Raw genomic sequence first — 21449 nt, 5'->3', positions numbered from 1 at the left:
GGGCGGATTAAAAGAAGTAAGGTTCAATTTAATGTTTGAAATCTCAAGGAATTTTAATCGAACTTCAACTTCATACGTTAACTTCGCAAGAGACGTTGAAGGGGAAGGCGAAGGTTGAAATCTCAAACTCTCTAATAACACAACTCATACGCTTCTGGTTATTCGTTTATTCCGGAGAATGCCGAAGGTGCTTACGGGGAATGCCGAAGTTGCATACGGAGAATACGTAAACAGACGGTCATTTCCGATTGTCAATACGGATCCACTACCAAACTTACATACTACATAATGATTTGTATGGTGAAATATAGATAGTAGTAATTCATGAAAATCTTAACAGTTTTAGAACACAATGAAGCAGTCATTTTGAACACACATAACGTTTACTCTGTAATATAATACATGCAACATGATGATAACAAGTACTTTTCCGTGTTAATTACGATGTCATGTGCAAAGTCAATAAGTTTACTGTCCCAAAGTACAGAAGAGATATTATATAATACACTATGTTTCAGTTTCAAAGTACAGAAAAAGATATTATCTAATACACTATATTTCAGTCAGTTAGTTTACAGTTCAAAGAGCAGGAAAATGCACGTTAATACACTATATTTCAATCAATAAGTTACAGAAAGTATTATTTTATACACTATTTTTCAGTTAATTTACTGTTCAAAGTACAGAAAAGATGTTATTTAATACACTATATTTCAGTCAATGCAAATTTGTCGAAGATGCTTTACCCACGATGTATTCGGCTTTCAGCTGAAATAAAAAAGAAGATAATTATGAAAAATTAAAAATAAAATTAAAGTTATTTGACATACATAGTCAAAATTGTCTGTAAAGATCATCCTTGAGAAATGGAAGGAAGGCCGTCTTAGTTAAAAGGTAGTTCTCTAACACAGTGAAACTATGGCTAATGCCTAATCCACATTTGACCCAGGCACAGTGCAATGAATTAGTCTACGATTTCCCTTGCGTTTTTAGGGCGTTGTAGGTGGCTACGGCGTATGTGTTCACATCATATACGAGAATCGTGCTATTTTTTGTACAGGCTCTCGGGGAAAGGCCGGGAGAAATCCGTACGGACATTGTGCAGAGATTATACGGAAAACCTGCAATTTCAGTGCAGTTGCCCTGCAGTTTCCGCAAGCTTTCCACGGAAATCGTACGACGCCAGCACGGCTTCCGTGCAGAGGCTGCGCGGAGAAAGTACGATGACGTTGCAGCCGCCGTTACGTCTTTTAGCATGAAGACAAGCTGGAGATGTTCAATATATATAACCATCTGAAAAATGTTTTGCCCATATCAAGGCCGCCGCACGGCTATGGTGCTGCCGCACGATGTTTGCTCAATATCCATGCGATTGCACGGGCAGTGAGCAGTAACCTTGCGGTAGCTGTGCGAAGGTCCCACGAGTTTACAATCTTCGTACGTTTTCTATTTGGCACCATGTCCATGGAAAATCTGCGTTGGCCGCACGATCAGCGCAGGGCTCCTAGCGATGCCCGTGCGGGGATTGTGCAATGCCACCTGCGACATGTCTATGGGCTACGGGCTTACGATTTTATTTTCAGATTTGTATAACTTTTTGTTTTTGCTAAAATAGCGGAGGCTGCGGAGCCCGTTCATCCGTACGAAAGTCGCACTGCCGCCACCGCACGGAGGCCACACGGAAAGGAGGATATGGGCAGTCTATGCGCTCTGCAGACGCATCGCAGGCCATCGCAGGCCAAATGTGATCCACGCATAAACTGGGAAAAGAAAATAATTTTGTAGTAGTTGCCTTTTATGGTGGTCTTTAGCACATGTGTGACTGTAAAATAAGTTAAAAACAATTAAAACAACAACAACAACAGTTTTATTAAGATAGTCTCAACTGATAACCATTTAGTTTTATACTGACTATTTTGATGTAGTCGGTGTTTGCGTGTTTGTTTATGGGGTCTGTTGAAGTTTTTGGAATGATTAACAAAATCATCGAATTATACCTGAATTTTTACAAGTATTATATGTTTTTTTTCTATTTTCAATTCTGATATCAAATGATCATATTCATTTTTGATTTTTTTCTAAAACTTTGTAAGTAGCTTTGTATTGATTGGACACCTTTTTCCTTGGAATTACAGTTCCAGAGTTTTGCAATATTTCTCTCATTTGTTAAAAAAACAAAAAAAAAACAAAAAAAACCATGGTGGCATATTTATGCTAACCACATATCCACTTATTTATCTCGAAATTTTTCGTAAAAATGTCACTTATTCAGTTACTATCTGGCAAGTGACAAAACTGCTTGTTATCCACTAAGTATCTTAACAGGACAAAACTGCTTGTTAGTGCCCACTACTGCCATCCACATATTCACTTACGTAAAATAGGTATCTTGAATTTTGTCAGTCAGTTATGATTGGCAATATCCCGTTATCGTCCCCTGTCATTATGGAATAAATGAAAATATATAAAGGGGCATAACAATAATTATTATGCAAATTTATCATTCCAAATCCTATCTATAGGCATAAACCGTTAGGAGTGGTGGTAGGGGATGTGATGGATATACACTTACTCATTTTGTCGCAGGGTAAGAAAAATGCGAAGCCAGATCGAGACTCGAACCATGGGCCTCGGAATACCGTTCCGATAACCTAAGGACTGAACTACCCGACCGCCTACACATTTTCCCCCCGTTTCAATACTCCAGTTATATACCGTGACATATTTTCCCGCCATTTTGAAATTCGTCCTCGAATTTCAGCGCATACATTATAAATCAAGCAATAACAGGCGTCGGAGACTAACCAGTGAAATGCCGTCAGTGTACCACTCATTCATTATGTCAAAGGATGAGAAAAATGTGCAGCCAGACTGGGACTCGAACCCGGGGCCTCGGAATACCGTTCCAATGCTGTACCGACTGAGCTACGCGGTCGCCTATACATTTTTCCCCCCTTTTCAATATTCAAGTTCTATACCGTGACAATTCTGTATAGGGGACGAAAAGTCTAACTGTTAATCGCTAGTTTGGGCAAGAATATTAACTGAATATCATGAAAACTTTCACAATAATTACTTATTTATGTGAATACATTGTATGTGGATGGCAGAAGTGGGCACTAACAGGCAGTTTTCTCCTGTTAACATAATTATCTGGATAACACGCAATTTTGCCACTTGCCAGATAATAACTGGATATGTTACATTTTTAGAGAAAACTGTCTATATAAATAAGTAGTTATATGGTTGGCAGAAATATGCCACCATACAAAACAAAAATTTAGATATCTTACAGACAAGTTGTCAAAGGTATAATTTAAGGACACCTGTTACAGTTTTTCACATATATAAAGATTACATATGTAGAAACAATATAAAAATGAATATTTTTTATCAATAAACATAATCTTACAGCATTGTGAGAAATTCTTGTCTAATCTGTAGCAGAAATGACCCTAAAATTGGCAGCCAGGGGAGATAACCTGTGATTTGTGAAAAACTATCATAGTCTGGCCTATGACGTAGTACATTTAAGACGAGACAGGACTTATAAATTAAGAACAAGAGAGATATCAAATTATATCAACTGATACATATTACAGGTAACCCTAATAATTTTGTACTCCATTTGAATCTAAGGAACTCGTAGTCATGGTTCGAACCATACCTTAGAGTGTGGTCCACCAGCGGTGTTGAGTTGAAAGCCTAGATAAAATTGGTGAATAGGACTACTATAGACAACACTGCAAATACTCATTGTCTCCCTTAAACTCGTGTTGATGTATTTACTTTATTTTAAAGACATTTGTCATCTGTTACAAAATTGATTTATTTGTAATGTACATCTGGCGGTTTATTCCTTTGAACAATGTTAGTGCGAAAAATTCAAGTGACTCATCGGCCATCAGTTGCAGACGTCTTTTTAAGCTATTGACATTCATTTGAATTTTTTTAGATCTCAGAATAAAAGGAACGAAGAACTATAGATAGTAGTGCACATTTTTATTCCTGATGTACTTGTTGATAAAGTTTAGGCTGTAAATACAACATATATACATATATACTTTTTTTGGTTACTGTTAATACAGTTCAACTCATCGAGTGATCTAATTGAAAAAAACAACAACCCCCCCCCCCCCCCCCACAAAAAAAAAAACAAACAAACAAAAAACAACGCCAAAAACAACAACAACAACAACAACAGCAACTACTCTACATGTTCCAGTGACAGGGGTATTTCAACAAGAACTTGTTTTTATGTATAGTGTTTTTTGTACATGTTCCATAAATTCACACTGAAGGTTTTAAAGGGTTAAAACATTTGAAGAAAGCATAGACGGACAAAATGTGCAAATATTACTAAATTATATATATCACCTAGCTTGAGAATTTTGCATTTCGTCAGAAAAAATAATGGAAGTTTGTTTGACATCCATTATTCAAGATTTTTTAGGTTTATCAAAACATGAAACAAATTCAGTGTAGAGAGACCTGATAAGAATTTGTGCAAACATTTCAAGTTTTCTGTGTTTATATGATGGCCTGATTCACCCAGAACGGTCTTCAACTGCCTCAAACTGGCACGAATTGACATTCTTAGATTTCCGTGCAGTACTAAAATGTTATCAGTTTCAAACTGAACGTAAAAAAAACAAAATATAATTACCGTGTGATTTCTGTCATAAAGGTACGTTTTAACTTCCTTTCCTGTTTCCCATGCGTAGACATCAGTGGCAACAAAGTCTGTAGCACTCGCATTATAGGACCATTTGTTCGCTACAATCTGAAACAACGTGACAGTCTTCATGTTTCAATTCCTCATCATGTGCAGATCTTTGCTCAAAATCTTATGTTACATTTTGAGTACCCTCCTCCCCAAAATGTTCTTCCCACAACAACAACAACAACAACAACAACAAGAAAAAGGTCCAATGTTAAAAACAAAACAATTTCCTTTTCATTGCAAAAAACGCTTTCGTCTATTAGAAAAATCAAATAGGTCAGAGACCATCAATTTTAATACAGTGACGGTAATCGTATACTTGGGAATAAGGTAATGTTTAGTACATTCTGAATTATCGGTAATGTAAACAAACAAAAGAAGGAATTTATTTCAAAATCAAACCGTTTCAGTGCTTACAGAGTATTATGCATTTTGTCAATATTTGATACATTTGATGTGTATTGAAAAGTTTCTTGAAACGGTTTTCTCCCGCCATACCAACGGCGTTAACAGGGGTGTGATATCATTCATACAAAAAACACTCAAATAAGTTATAACTATTCATATGTTATGTTTTTGTCCGTTATTTTGCCAGTTCTTGAAAGATGTGAATAGACAGAGTTGTTTCAATTTATGGAAGGCCGTAAACGCCATAATGTTAAAATGGAAGTCTATGGGAAAAGAATTGGTGGTCTCTAACCATAAACTCGGTAAACATTACACTCGATCAACAGTAAAATGAGCCGTAACCTCGATCAATAGTTAAATCAGTCATAAAAGTCTACACAACTGTTGATTGTCTGACCTTTGCATGCATTTTTACTTGAAGAAGAAGAAAAAGGAGAAGGAGGAGGAGAAGAAAGGGAAGAAAGGGAAGAAGAAGAATAAGAAGAAGAGGAAGAAAGAAGAAGATGATAATGATGAAGAAGAAGAAGAAGAAGGAATAAAAAGAGGAAGAAGATGATGAAGAAGAAAAAAGAAGAAGAAGAAAGAAGAAGAACAACAATAACGACAACAATAAGAAAGAAGAAGAACAACAACAATAACGACAACAATAATAATAGTAATAATGATAATAATAATGATAATAATAATGATAACAGGACTTTGTCTTTAAGGTTTTTTTAATACACACCTTTCTCTTTCTGTATGGGGGTATCGAACAGAAATCAAACGTGTAATTTACGCCTGGGTTATTGTCCGTCTTTTGTGTAATTGTCCAACCATTCAGGTATTCCTGTGCCATAAAATAAAAGTTCTATATGTTAGTGATACATGTGTCACTACATAATCGAAATTGATTTGTATGCTGATGATTCAACAATCAAGATGACTATCCCTGAGTGGGCTCACGTCGGATATTATTTTAGCTTCGATTCGGGTAGGTTTTTTTACGATACCTTCAGATTTTATGGATTGAATTTAAGATGGTATGGCGCAGTAAAAGAACAAAATACGAGTAATTTTCAGATACGCAATGTTTCATGCACACATCTTGTAGTTTTGAAAGCAATGAAAAATCTTTTGGTGACTCTGCCGACAGCAGGGGTAATGCACACATCAATTTAATTAATTTACATGTTCTGGTATTATTCAACTTTTCCAAGATTCTATTTCATTCTTTGCTTGACGGAAATATTTAACAAAGACTTAATCATTATATTCTATATTCATATACATAGAAATAAACTCAGAGTATAAAAAGCCGTAGTGATTCGGTTTCTGTGCAATCAACCACTACAGGAAAGCCGGCATAGACTGAACTTTTAACTGTACAAAATTTTGTGACAACAACCAAACATTATAGAACGTAGTACATGCAATGCGTGGTGTCTCGGGTGAATTGCCTGTAGAGAATAATCGTCTTTGTTATTAATAATAGACGAACAGAATTATTTTTAAATATTAACATCACTTTACATAATAATGTTCAATAAGGTATCAAAACACAAATGTTTCATAACCGAACAACATCTTTACCAATAATCTACTGTCCGTTACATGCTCTACCACACTGTCCCGTACGACTTTATACTTGTGTATCCCCTTTATGCAGCCCTTTTTTCGGAACTTTATGTATATATCAGTAATCTGACAATTGTTTTGTAAAGTAATATACATGTTTTATGTGTTATTCAATTTTCATGTAAAACAACCCTTTCGTTCTATGCTTTGGTATTGTTTGAACTTTTTTTTTCAAAATGAGGATTTTTCCACTCCTCTTTTCACAACAAATTATAAGACCTGTATGAGATTAGATGACCAACTGAGAGGATTTCAAGGAAAAGAAGTACAAGGAATTAAATTCGTCTATTCGATTTAGCTCTACTCCTCCCTTGCGCACACAGAAAAATCTAAAACGTTCGTGGAAAACATATACGTACCCTTTCACCAGATAGATTTTCCAGCTGTATGTATTTGCCATTAGGGTCAATCCCAGCTATCATAAACGGACCCTCCGATGATGACTCTACATAAATACTGGACCAGTACGAGCTATCCTCACGCATAATGTCTCTGCAAACTGAACGAATAAAACACATTGATGATAGACCAATACAAACTACACTCATACATCATTTCACTACAAACTGAACCTTTAAATAAGTCATAATAAAACACACAGATGCTGGGCCAATACCTGCTACTCCCACGCACTATTTCTCTACAGATGCTGGTATTCACACGCATGATGTCTCTATAAACTAGCCATTTAAATAAGTCACAGTAAAACAGACAGATGCGGGACCAATACGAGTTATCCTCGCCAATTATGTCTCTACAAACAGAACGTTTGAATAAGTCATAACAAAACAAAAAGATGATAGACCAGTACTAGCTACGCCCAATCCCCCGCATTATGTCTCTATTAGCTGAATGTTTAAATCAGTTATAGTAAAACACACAGCTGAGGTACCAAAACGTCTTTCCACACGCATAATGTCTATACAAACAGAACGTTTAAAGAAGTCATAATAAACACACAGTTGCTTGATCAACATAGTATTCTATACTAACTGAGCCTTTAAAGAAGCCATAATAAAACACTTAGATGCTGTATCAACACGAGCTTTCTTCATGCATTATGTCTCTACAAACTGAACAATTAAATAAGTCACAATAAAACACATAGGTGCTGGATCAACACGAGCTATCTTCATGCATTATATCTCTACAAACTGAACAATTAAATAAGTCATAATAAAACACATAGGTGCTGGATCAACACGAGCTACCTTCATGCATTACGTCTCTACAAACTGAACAATTAAATAAGTCATAATAAAACACATAGGTGCTGGATCAACACGAGCTATCTTCATGCATTATGTCTCTACAAACTGAACAATTAAATAAGTCATAATAAAACACATAGGTGCTGGATCAACACGAGCTACCTTCATGCATTATGTCTCTACAAACTGAACAATTAAATAAGTCATAATAAAACACATAGGTGCTGGATCAACACGAGCTACCTTCATGCATTATATCTCTACAACAAGTCTTAATACTGTCTTTACGCATTATGTCTCTAAAAACTGAACGTTTATATGTGTCATGATAAAACATATAGATACTCGATCAATACAAGCTATCCTCAAGCATTATAGTCTACAAACTAAACGTTTAAAAAAGTCATTATAAAACTCAGACTCGAGCTATCTTCGTGCATTATGTTCTACAAACTGGACGTTTAAATAAGGCATAAAACGACACAGAGATGCTGGACCAGTTCAAGCTATCAACAGGATAGTATGTGCTTTTTCGCTTTCATATTACATTTAGAAGTATATATTAGATAAGCCAGTAAGAGACTTGCTTTAGACACACATAGCCTGAGAAGTCGTTATAATCCAGTTATTTGCGGGATGGGTGGAAGGGAGAAGTAATATGGATTTTGAAATGACGCCTATTCACGAGGAGGGGGGTGGGGGGGGGGGAATAATGTGAGAGGGGAGGAGCAATATGGACCTCGAGATGGCATCGAACTACGTGGACGAGGAGGAGTAAGGTGGATTTTGAGATGGCACCTCACTAACGAGGAGAGGGGAGGAGTAATGTAGATTATGAGATGGCACCGATCCACGAGGAGAGGGGATGAGTAATACAGATTTCGAGATGGCACCGAACCACGTGGAGGAGAGTAGTAATATGGACTTCGAGGTGGCGCCGAACAACGTTGAGGGGAAGGAGTAATTTGGATTTGGACGCCGATCCACGAAAACTCCAGTGATAAGTATATTTACATTCCTTTCATTTTATATGTTATAAATATAAAAATTTAAGATAACATGTTGTTTAAAAAGACAGCTTTTCTAGGCTGTACGGATGTATTTATGATTATTGAAGAATAATATTAATTTCCCTAAACAAATCTAGATGTCAGTTCTTTGGTGCAGTTATTAAAAGTCACATATTAAATACAATTATTTCCATATATTTAACTTACCTGCGCAAGAAAAAGTCACACAAAGTAAGAAAAGAACGTGCAGTTTCATTTTTAATGCTAGAAACACAAACTCTTGAATATTTTTGACGACGCAGTTTTAATCATATATTGACAACAACAGTCAAAATCATATGACGGTGCTTTATTGAATTATCGGAGAAACATCTGGACACGTATTTTAGAACGGAGGTCTGTATCAATCTTGTTTTTGTCACGTGAAGGAATGGAATTCAATGACAATTATAGATCCATACATATAATGATGTAAACAAATATAATTTCTTTTGTTCATGCTCACCTTATGTTACATGCGTTTCGATCCAAAGTCTAGAAAAACATCATGTTTTAGTTATCCTGAACGAAAGCATATACACACTTGAAATAATGTTTTATTCCAGTGATGAATGTCGTGATTATATCAATTAAAGGCAGCGGCTTTCAGACCGTTCGACAACAAAAATGATTTTTTTTTAGATATCTGGAAATTAATGCTACGTTTCTGAAGAATGCTTTGAAACTTAAATACTGACAGACTATAATTATGGTACGGAAACACATGAGAATTAGTAAATTTTACTACTTTTTACGATGAAAATCAAAAATTGCCTCGATTATAAATATCTATATTTAACACGCACTGAACGAGGCTACTGGTTTCAGACCAGTTTCCGATAAAAAATGAGGGTTTTCATTATATTTATTTTTAAATACAAAGTGTTTACAAAAGTAATCTACAAATTGTTAAACCCTAGTCTTTACTCTTTGCAAGGATGTAAATAATACCGGCCTTATCTGCGCATGCGTCCAAAAACAGGGGCTCCAAAAGGGCAGTCTAATTAACGTTAATTGGTTTATCTACAGTACCAGTTTCCGATAAATGGTTTTTAAGCAGCTTTAAAATTGTTTTGACTGAAAATCTTTTATAATTTTGATTTTAAATTATGAAATTAACCTTTACAACTTTTCCCCATAAATCGTAAAGGGTGTGACTATCTTCCGTTCCGTTACGTACGGTACCGTACAGCACCTGTACAATCATATTATGCAACACTTCAGACAAGCACCTTTCACATCGTGTATTTGTCTAGCTTGTAAGCAGTAGTTTATTTGATTACTTTATACATTGTACCCCCGGTATATGGGAGTTTTATATTGATTTTAAGTCATTAAGCTGTGTTATATAGATTTTAAAAAAGTAATAAAAAAAAAAAAGATAAGTTAAAGGTATTAGAGCACTAATAGTAATGTTTACAAAATGGCCTTTGCTTGGTATTTTCTGAAAGGTAACCGTATTTTGCACTATTTTGCAATTTTTAAACAACTTTTACCGTGCCGTTTTTTATAAATTTTGTTTAACTTATGGTATCTCCTCGAGCTCAAGTGGAGACAAATTTCAAAGTGATAGCCATTATCCAAAACGTTTGCAGAGAACTCAATTTACCATTAATTTTAATAAAAGAAACATCAAACTATTGGTAAACAATTATAAAACACAAAATAAAAATGTCAGTATCATTTTTTTCTATGCTGCCTCAAGTAAATGGATTTAATGAGACAGAATTCATATTTCAGCATTGAAAAAATAAGGTCGAATGCTGTGTTTCTGTTTTGAATTTTGCTTACTCCATTTCAAAATAACCTTAGGGCAGACGTGAAACCTACCTAAATTCCTTCCACAATATATAATCTAAGAGTGAAAGCAAAATAAAGAACTTTCACCGCGTGTAACTCAATATTTTTAAAGATGTGTAACTCTACCCCTTCTGTTTAAGTAGTAAATTCACTTTGAACACCAAGAAATTGCTTATAAGATTCATCTTTTTCCATTTTTGTACAATAAATCAGTAATAGGTCTTGAAAGAAGTAAAATCTTACTAGAAAAAAGGAAATAAGCAAAAAAAAAAAATTTTGGTCCCTGTGGGGCTTGAACCTACGCCCCCCCTAAGAATTGCAGTAAATGTAGGTTTATGGTAGGAATTGAATACTCTTCAAAAAGGAGGTTCTCTATTAGTGATCCAGCGGAGGCTGGGATTCGAATCCACGACCTCTCACACCTGAAGCGAGCGCTCTATCTTGTAACTAAATACCCATGTGGTGCTGTAGCAATATAATTTCCTTAATATTTTATCTAATTATAAAGGGAGAGTAATTCTACAACGGAGTGCAAATCATAAGCTCAGGATTTACGTCCCTGGAATAGGACAAACATGGGTTTGTCTTCCGTTCCGCGCATGCGTGTCATGTGGAATCCCTCAGATGTAAACAAAACAGAAAGTTGATTGCTTAATAAAGAAGGTAGAATTTCTCTGTAAACACTTGCCATTGTTGAACGAAATTTCGCTCGATGCTTGCTTGTGAAACAGCCTTCCAAAACATATAGTACTCCCTTTATGAAGGGTTACATGAAAGGAGAAATTACGAGAATTCGGATACCAGTATTGGTAACGATACCGGAAAACTTTCATATTTCATTTTTCAATTTTCATATTGCGGCTGCAGTCCGGGTTAAATCTTCCTAATATGACTAAACTTCAATTTGAAAGAAAGATCATTTTAGCCATTATCTGGAGGTCAGTGCCTTTAAAGACCAGTTAAGGACATTTTGCACGTTCTAATCAAATCTTTTACGATTCATGATTTAATTTAACGATGAAATGTTTAAAACTTCAAAATATACTTGGAAATTCGGCAAATAGAAAAACGGTTAGATCGTGTGTCTGATTTTGTGCTAGCCTTATTTGAAAAATCTGAACCTCGTACTTGTAAGTTTATCAAATGGGCGTCTATAGGAAAATCACAACTTTGAGAATGTTTTTCCTAATAGATTTTTTTCTACATTGTAGATTTTAATGAAACTTCTTAAAGTCATTAATATAATATGGTGAAATAAAATGTACAGGTCCATGTGCTTTTGAGAGAGAGGCGTACATTAAAAACTGATTTAGTGCATTATTTGGAAGTAAAACATTTTTATATCATTTTCATAGACTTGAGTATTGTATAATCACCCCTTGGATATGGTGTCTGCTTTTTAATTTTGGAAGTTCCTAGGATATGCGGGCTCCATAATCTCAAATCCCCTTTCTAAATTCCAGTTTGTTTAGTTCTGTCTATTGTTTTCTCGTTTAGGGCAAACCCATTTTTTAACTGGGGACCATACTCAGCTTTAATGGAATTACACACCAGTGTTACATTAAAGGTTCCATGTGCACCGCCGTATGAACACATCTGCGAATGTCTCTAAATTGTTTTTTTTTGTACTTTTAGCATGTGTAAATGTTGAGTTCTGCTCAACCCGTGGCTAGAGGGCATGGAAGGTAGCATGCGTTTCCACTAGCGTCCACGAACAGGCTGAATCAAACCGAGCCTGCAATATTTTCGTTTATGTTTTGTTTAGAGACCTGTGGAGTTTCCACTTTTTCTATTTAGGTAGTAACGTAGCTGTTTTAAGAAATTTACTGATGGGCTAAAATTGATATATTAATAATATCTGTCATGCGTTTACGAATCGGATAGAAATATCCGTTCCGAGCGCACTTGCGTATTGGGCAGTAATGAGGCTTGCCAGGGTATTTCCATCCGATTCGTAAACACATGACTGATATTTTTTCTTGCATATCGTCTACATGTTAGCATTTTATTCTGGCAGATTATTTTTCTTGCATACCGTATTTTACAAATAACAGGTAGAAATATTTTCTTGGCACTCTTTCATATAGTAGAGCGCGGGAAATTAACGTCCGTAAGCAGAAAGGACGTCATGAGGTTTTGCGTTACGCACAATAAAAAAGTTCACTTAAGGTAGTTCTGCACGTTTGGATCGAAATTTTATCTACAATGTAGAATTTAATTAAACTCTGATTTTTCAAAACTTCAGAATATACCTAGAAAATTCAGCAAATGGAAAAGATAGGGTCGTGTGCTTGATTTTTTGCCAGACTGCTTAGAAAAATCTGGACCTCATGCAAAATCATAACTTTCATAACATTTTCGCGAATAGATTTTTTTCTACAATGTAGATTTTGATGAAACTTCCCATGGTTGTTAATAAACATATAGACTATAATTTGGTGAAATAAAATGTATCGGTCCTTGTGCTTATTTTTGAGATATTTGACCATGATTAAAGTGGACCAGACATTTCACACAAATTTTTTAACGTGCCGTATGTTTTACTATCATATTTTGACTTTAGAAATACAGCAACAGTGCCATTGGAATAAATTAACTCACAGGTTTCAATTAATTTATAAATTGATTTTCATTTTCGTAGGCCGAATTCAGGCTTTATTCTACGTTTTCCGGATAAATAACGTTACGCCATAAGTTTTATCGTTTGTAGCGTAACGTTATGCTCTTATGGCGAACTTACTTTTTTTGAATCGAGAAGTATACTATAAGGAACGGAGAGAAACTATCAAGGTTCCTGCTTTTTTCGTATTTTTACATAAACAATATATTATCAGTGCATGAACCACTAGTTGTCATTAACAGCACGAGAGTCATCTGGCATGAAGGAAGGGGTGGGGGGGGGGGGGGGGGGGGGCAGATGGGTTTTGCCTGCATGGGTAAAATCAGCGGAAATGCCAGTCTGGTGTGCAAGAAAAATGATTATTCAACGTAATCCGGATAAATTATATAATGCCGTTACTTCTTGTTTATCAAACGTGACATTATGCCATTACTTCTTGTTTATCAAACGTGACATTATGCCATTACTTCTTGTTTATCAAACGTGACATTATGCCTTTACTTCTTATTTATCAAACGTGACATTATGCCTTTACTTCTTATTTATCAAACGTGACATTATGCCATTACTTCTTGTTTATCAAACGTGCAGAACAACCTTAATACATCAATATGAGTGCAATACAGATCGGTTGTTAATTTTTATAAAGTGTTTGTTTTGATATTTTCTTATTTTCATTTTAGCAAAATTCTGTGGATTATTTTTTTACGAACAAAACTATAAAGAAATCAATGAAAAGAAAAACAACGAAATTTAAAGAGACTATTTTTAGTTCACTGTAATGTTTAAAACAAGAGGGCAATAGTGGCTCTAAATCGCTCAACAGTGTTTTATAGCTCACACAGTTTGAGTCATTGCCAAACTACTGTTAAAACTGGCGTAAAAATTCTAAACGTTTTCCATATAGCGAAAACTAGTCCCGGCCCTGGCAAAACCGAAACATTTTTTTGTGTGTGCATGAAACAATTATTTCAATTTAGGAGGCGATGGCGTTAGTGTTCACAACTGATATTTTTAGATTTTGTGTTTCTGAACAAGAAGGCAATGATGGCCATAGATCGCTCAAATTTTGTTACTATTATATTACTCTTCCTCCCCTCACATAGTCATCAAAGTAACATTTTGTCAAAATTCTATTCATTGTCAACTGGCCTACACTGAAATTTTCAAAGTTTTCCATATTGCCATTTCGGGAAAAAGGCCCTACTCTGGTAGCTGCATTTTTTTTGAACACCGAAGAAAGAGTTCAATGAAATCATTTAAATGCAAGAAGTGTTGTGTTATACAGTTTTCTCTATTTTTAATTCATAATGGTATTCTAAAATTCCTTTTTACAGAAGCTTTAAGACTGCCTTTTTTCTATCTATTTTGCCGGTTTCAAGGTAAGAAGGTATTGACATATCAACTCGTGACACTCGAAATGATTGAAATGACTCGGAGACTAGCGTAGATGTCATTAAATACCGGTGCATATCGTAGTATTACATGCATTCATTTGAGTCGGCATTTCGTCACGTAAATTCTCTAAGTGACTTGAAGTAAAAAAAGTAGACTTTCGCTTGAGCTGATCTGTAAACATTTGAATTTCCTAAACTCTCCATAATTCTATGGTATAACGTTAATGAAAAATAGCAGTTTTCAAACGAATTTAGGGACCGCGATCTTTTTTTTTATGCTAGGATGGTGCCGAATAACTAAGCAGTACTATACAACGACACCTTTTCCTCTTGGAGTCGGTATAGGAAAAGTAGCAGCTTTTTGACCGAATTTTGAGACTCAGTTGTTTCTGGAATGACCAGATTTTGCTTTATAACCACTGAAAACCCTTTAAAGACGCAATATTTCTCTCGGAGAACATGAGCAATAGCAGTCATAACCGAATTTCAGGACCGTTTGTTTTGTTTTCAAATTATGCTACGGTTATCATGATTTGCCAAGCAGTAAAGACTTTGAGATACAACCACTCAAACCTCGAAGAACGGCATATCAAAATGGTCATAATTCTGTAAGAGGGTGGAGGTGGTACGTTAAATAGCGGTTTGATCCAATTTTAGACCCGATGTTTGCAATTGATGCTAGGATGGCCCTAGATGACTAAGTACTAATAAATGTTATGAAACAACTGAACAAAACTGTTAAAATTGTTTTTTTTTGGTCATTCAGATTTCGCTCGTGTGTTAATATACATCCCTAAAGGCACGGGGCTCACCTGAACCTTCTCATAGGTAAAATTATTCTGGTTAAAATTACCATATTTCAGCACTTTCTAATTGAAAAGCATCACATAAGATCTAGTGTTATGAACTACTAAGTAAAAATCACGTGTAGTTTCTTTCTTGTGTTATATAAAACTTTACCATACTAGGCCGGATGGAAGCTCGAACACAGGGGTGCCCGCGAAATCCGATGAGAGTATTTACTCCCCCGTCATATGTATACATGAGCCATGCCATGAGAAAACCAACATAATGGCTTTGCGACCAGCATGGATCCAGACCAGCCTGCGCATCCGCGCAGTCTGGTCAGGATCCATGCTGTTCGCTTTTAAAGCCTATTGGAATTGGTGAAACTGTTAGCGAACAGCATGGATCCTGACCAGACTGCGCGGATGCGCAGGCTGGTCTGGATCCATGCTGGTCGCAAAGCCACTATGTTGATTTTCCCATGGCACAGCTCACATATGTAGCAAAACTGAAAAAAGTAAATAACGATAACAACTGTGAGTTGTTTATTAATGGATAACAAAACATTATATATTTTCATAATCTCTAATTTTATTAACGTATAGCATCTTCCCGCAAGATTAACAGAATGGCCGCTAATGACAAATCTGGAACCGGTCACAAGTATCTTCCACTTCTGATCAGAGAAGTACAATGTAACAAGGCTTTTATAAAACAATACTAAAATATAACAAACACAGCGGTGGTAAATCTAAACATTTGTACGATTAAGTACACGTACGATTATAACTGACTAGTCATTAGTGTGTCATACAATTAAAATACATGTAGGTATTAATGACTTTATTGCACCTTTAATTAACTTGAAAAGTAAACAACACACTAACTGTATACTTATAACCTAGCATGTGAATACATCATAAATATTTACCCTCTATAGAAATATGTGGTGTCAGTATGATAAACTGGGGTTGGGGCCGAGGCGGTAGCCGAGTTCCCATATCCATAATACTGATCCCGTATATATTCCATGGAGGTTCAATAACAAACCTCAAATAATTGATTTGCACCTTATTCTTAGCCTAAACCGACACCCTTCACAAAAATACAGGCGGTCATCATGTGATCATCCTCCATGCGGAACCTTGTAAGGACAAGGGAGGTAAAACAATTAAGTATATGAATACATTAATGCATGTAAATACATTCGAATATTTCATCATCATTTATTATTTCATGCCGATATCTCTTCTAGTCCACATTACTATATAGTTTGTTGTTGTATAAACAGATATACTGAACGGCAGGCCTCCAGAATTTAGTTTTTATTTCGAAATTTAGAATATGCTCTTATTCGTTAGTAATTGTAAAAATATACTGTTTTAGTGAACTTTGTGCTGTATTTCTGTAGGAAACAGCCCGTGATGGATATTAAAATGCATTTTGTTGAATGAAAAAGAGGTAATTTAAAACTACTTTATATCATAGAATTTCATGTACTTTGCTATCCCCTGATAAAAATGCAATTTTGACATTCGTCTGAGGGTATGCTCCGTTAAGTTATAGATTCATATAGTGATTATACTAGAAATGATATACGTAAAACATCATTTTATTAAATTGAATAAAATACATTTAATGATTGAATGTTGCTGATTGTCAATGGAAGCTTAGCCATATCGAATATCTACCACACGGTTGATGCATTATACGGATTTTTAAAGCAGCTAACATTTGGATTGTTACGGTGGTATGTTTAGGACATGCGTTTATTTTTTAAGATTAAATTATCTCGTGCGCACTGCATCTTATCTCGAGCGAACAACATCCTATCTTGAGCGATCAACATCTTATCTCGTGCGCACGATATCTTGTCTCGAGCGATCAACATCATATCTCGTGCGCACGACATCTTATCTCGAGCGATCTACATTTTATCTCGTGCTCACGACATCTTATCTCGAGCGACCAACATCTTATCTCGAGCGATCAACATCTTATCTCGTGCGCACCACATCTTATCTAGAGCAACCAACATCTTATTTCGTATGCACGACATCTTATCTCGAGCGATAAACATCTTATCTCGTGCGCACGACATCTTATCTTGAGCGATCAACATCTTATCTCATGCGAATGATATCTTATCTCGAGCGATCAACATCTTATCTCGTGCGCACGACATCTTATCTTGAGCGATCAGCATTTTTTCTCGTGCGCTCGATATCTTATCACGAGCGATCAACATCTTATCCCGTGCCCACGGCATCTTATCTCGAGCGATCAACATCTTATCTCGAGCGACCAACATCTTATCTCGTGCTCATGACATCTTATCTCGAGCGATCGACATCTTATCTCGTGCGTACGACATCTTACCTCGAGCAATCAACATATCATATCTCGAGCGATCAACATTTTATCTCGTGCTCACGACATCTTATCTCGAGCGACCAACATCTTATCTCGAGCAATCAACATCTTATCTCGTGCGCACGACATCTTATCTGAAGCAAGCGACATCTTATTTCGTGCACACGAGATCTTATCTCGAGCGATCAACATCTTATCTCGTGCCCACGACATCTTATCTTAAGCGATCAACATTTTATCTAATGCGCACGACATCTTATCTCGAGCGGTCAACATCTTATCTCGTGCGCACGACATTTAATCTTGAGCGATCAACATTTTATCTCGTGCGCTCGACACCTTATCTCGAGTGATCAACATCTTATCTCGTGTGCTCGACATCTTATCACAAGCTGTCAATATCTTATCTCATACCTACGACATCTTATCTCGAGAGATCAATATTTTATCTCGAGCGATCAACATCTTATCTCGTGCGCACGACATCTTATCTTGAGCGATCAACATCTTATTTCGTGCGCACGACATATCCTATCTCGAGCGATATACATCTTATCTCGTGTGCACGACATCTTATCTCCAGCGATCAACATCTTATCTCGATCGCACGACATCTTATCAATATATATTTAGGCCCTTTGTGTGGATTCAGATCATCAGTAAAAACATGCGACTGCCACCGTTTTTGATTTTGTTTCGATTATACTTATAACCGTTTTACGTGTTTGCAGGCTTATAATATAAATTCAGAAACTGATAAAAAAGGCGGCAAAATTTAGTTAGTAATGATGCAAAGAAATAAATTTAAGTCCGTGACAAAAAAAGAAAGAAAAAGATTTAGTATGTAGGCCTCGACAATATATTAAAGAATTACCTTGTTTTCCCTTAATTCATGCATGCAATTTTATAACTTTCTGCGCGAATTTATCAGTCGAACTGCGATTTGTTGCTATTCTAACATGCAGAAAGCATCACTGATTATGTTCATTTAATTTTGAAGAAAGGATGACCAATTATTTGCACTGCTCTCCCAAATGAATTGATAAACTTGTACATGTACTTTGGGAAGTTTAAATTACATCGGAAAAGGCGGAACCCTAATTATCAACTTGTGCGTATGTTTTACTGATGATCTAAATACACGCAAAGGGCCTTAATATATATAGATAAGATGTCGTGCGCTCGAGATAAGATATTGATCGCTCGAAATAAGATGTTGATGGCTCGAGATAAGATGTCGTGTGCACGAGGTAAGATGTTAATCGCTCGATGTCGTGCGCACGAGATAAGTTGTTGGATAAGATGTCAATCGCTCGAGATAAGATGTTGATCGCTCGAGATAAGATGTCGTGCGCACGAGATAAGATGTCGAGCGCTCGAGATAAGATGTCGTGCGCTTGAGAGATAAGATGTCAAGTGCTCGAGATAAGACGTCGTGCGCACGAGATAATTTAATCTTAAAATTAATTGCATGTCTTAAATATACCACCGGAGATTTTGAACATAAAAGGCAGTAAATAAATAATCTGTTATCTGTATACAAAAGCATTTAATCATGGCATACAATCATTGTATAGAATAGTAGGATTGTGACTTTATGCAATTGCTTAAACAAAGTATTGAGCAATTTTATTAGGCCAGTGTTCCTTGATTTTTCGTTCTCAGATTTTGTTCTGCTATATGTTCATGAAAAAAAGGAAAAGCATCGATTTTGCAGAAATTGTCAAATGTTCCGAGCATTGCGATTACAGAAAATTTAAAAGATACTTTGTAAATCATTATAAATATATATATGTTTTGTTGGTTATTGGAATTTCAGTAAATTTCCAGTGTAATTCTTACAAAGATATATTCTTACTTTCCCTCAGATTATGTTATTTTTTTTCAGAAAAAAATGTTTAAAACAAACTTTTGTTAAACCTCTGGCCTTGGTATTATGTATGAATGAAATACTTTACCTTTCTCTCTTAAACAATCACAACCAAAAAGTACATTTTTAAAATTTTAAAATTATTACAGTTTTTTTTTTTAAATAAATAAAAATTGATCGAAATATGACATTAATATCTGTTCCAAAGCTCATAACAAAAGTAACGCATTATTTCTGAATACTGCCTCTCTCCTTTTATGACAACCCCCGTGATAGATTTAAAAATATTTTTGAGAATTACCTTGTGCTTTGTTAGAAATCAGTGTCAATAAATATATCCGAAAACACGAAAATACACATGAACATATGTGTCCCAGTACACAAAAGTATCTCATTTGTTTCATCAACAGTATTATAATACAAATTTTTATTTTATGCTTATTGGTGAAATACTGGAAAATAGCAGTGAGATATAAATCGATATCACTCACAGTGCCGAACTTTTTTTTCCAGATAAATTATCTCCCTTGAAATATATATTCTTTAATTACCTCCCTTTGCTGCCTTTAAAATTACTGGATTATACTAATACTCAAGCCATACACGAGTCATGAACTGCTAGACAATCCTATATAGAACAGGCTAGCTATATAATTAAATTTGCAAAAGAAATAATGTTACCTTTGTCAGCTTGGTTGCTAGGCCTTGCCATAATTTCATGTAGTTACAGATATATGTGTGTTTCCTCTACTTTTTTTCCATTGGTTCACTATCGTGTGGTAGATTTTACTGGCGACAGCACATTTAGTTGGTTGTTGTCTTAGTTAATTATCACAAGACATCAACTCAACCTTACGTAATATGCCAGCATTTACTTTCCCACTTCAAGCCCAGCCAGTTGTGTTCCAACTTCCATGCATTTTGTTATGCTATGCAGCTCCTAGATCAATATTTCCTAGCTATTTCTATTGAATCCATGATGATATTTAATTCTGCAGCTTGATTTTCCATGGACATACGCATATTCCACAGTTGTTTAGATTTTTCGTGTTGTTTTTTTTTTTAATCTGACCTTCAGCGCGTTGTTTTGGTAAACAAAGCAAGCTTCCAGTTATTCAACGAACTGACGGATTGACCCGAAAAGATTTAATTATGCTTCTACTTAACTACTGGCATTTGTCAATGTCTCTGTTAGCCGCGGACTGTGTATTTTTACACAAAATATTTAAATGCAGTTTTTGTTTGTCGCCTTCTGTTTTTAAAAACAAAATGGCGTCGTGTTGATTTAATAAACCTAATCACCAATATTCGATATTAATGTGCCTAAGTGTCCATGGTAATTTAGCGGATGTATCATATGTAACACGGTAGCTTAAATAAATTCGAATTTCGTCATAAAATATTGGATTTATATGAACATTTATGCACGTAATAAACAGAAAATTCGTTGATCTTCACAAGCTAGCATAAAATAAAAAGAAAATTTGTTTGTTTGCAGTGAGATATCGAAATATATCATCACCGATAAGGGAGACAATTCTGATATTTTCACTCAGGCTCCGCCTTCGTGAAAATATTCAATTGTCTCCCTTATC

General features: G+C 35.5%; 1 protein-coding gene across 1 annotated transcript; it reads right to left on the bottom strand.

Annotated features, from left to right (window-relative positions):
* Nucleotides 1-364: 364 nt before the first annotated feature.
* Nucleotides 365-9334, bottom strand: LOC128549596 (lamin-A-like). The gene is made up of 5 exons (XM_053526604.1): nt 9177-9334; nt 7108-7247; nt 5859-5960; nt 4667-4783; nt 365-768 (listed from the first exon to the last, which is right to left on the bottom strand). The coding sequence occupies exons 1-5, from the start codon at nt 9223-9225 to the stop codon at nt 718-720; spliced, it is 459 nt and encodes a 152-aa protein (XP_053382579.1). The 5' UTR covers nt 9226-9334; the 3' UTR covers nt 365-717.
* Between the last annotated feature and the right edge of the window lie 12115 nt (nt 9335-21449).

The sequence above is a fragment of the Mercenaria mercenaria genome, chromosome 16 (genome assembly GCF_021730395.1).
Source record: "Mercenaria mercenaria strain notata chromosome 16, MADL_Memer_1, whole genome shotgun sequence".
Lineage (NCBI taxonomy): Eukaryota > Metazoa > Mollusca > Bivalvia > Venerida > Veneridae > Mercenaria > Mercenaria mercenaria.
This window is presented reverse-complemented; position numbering and strand designations above follow the sequence as displayed.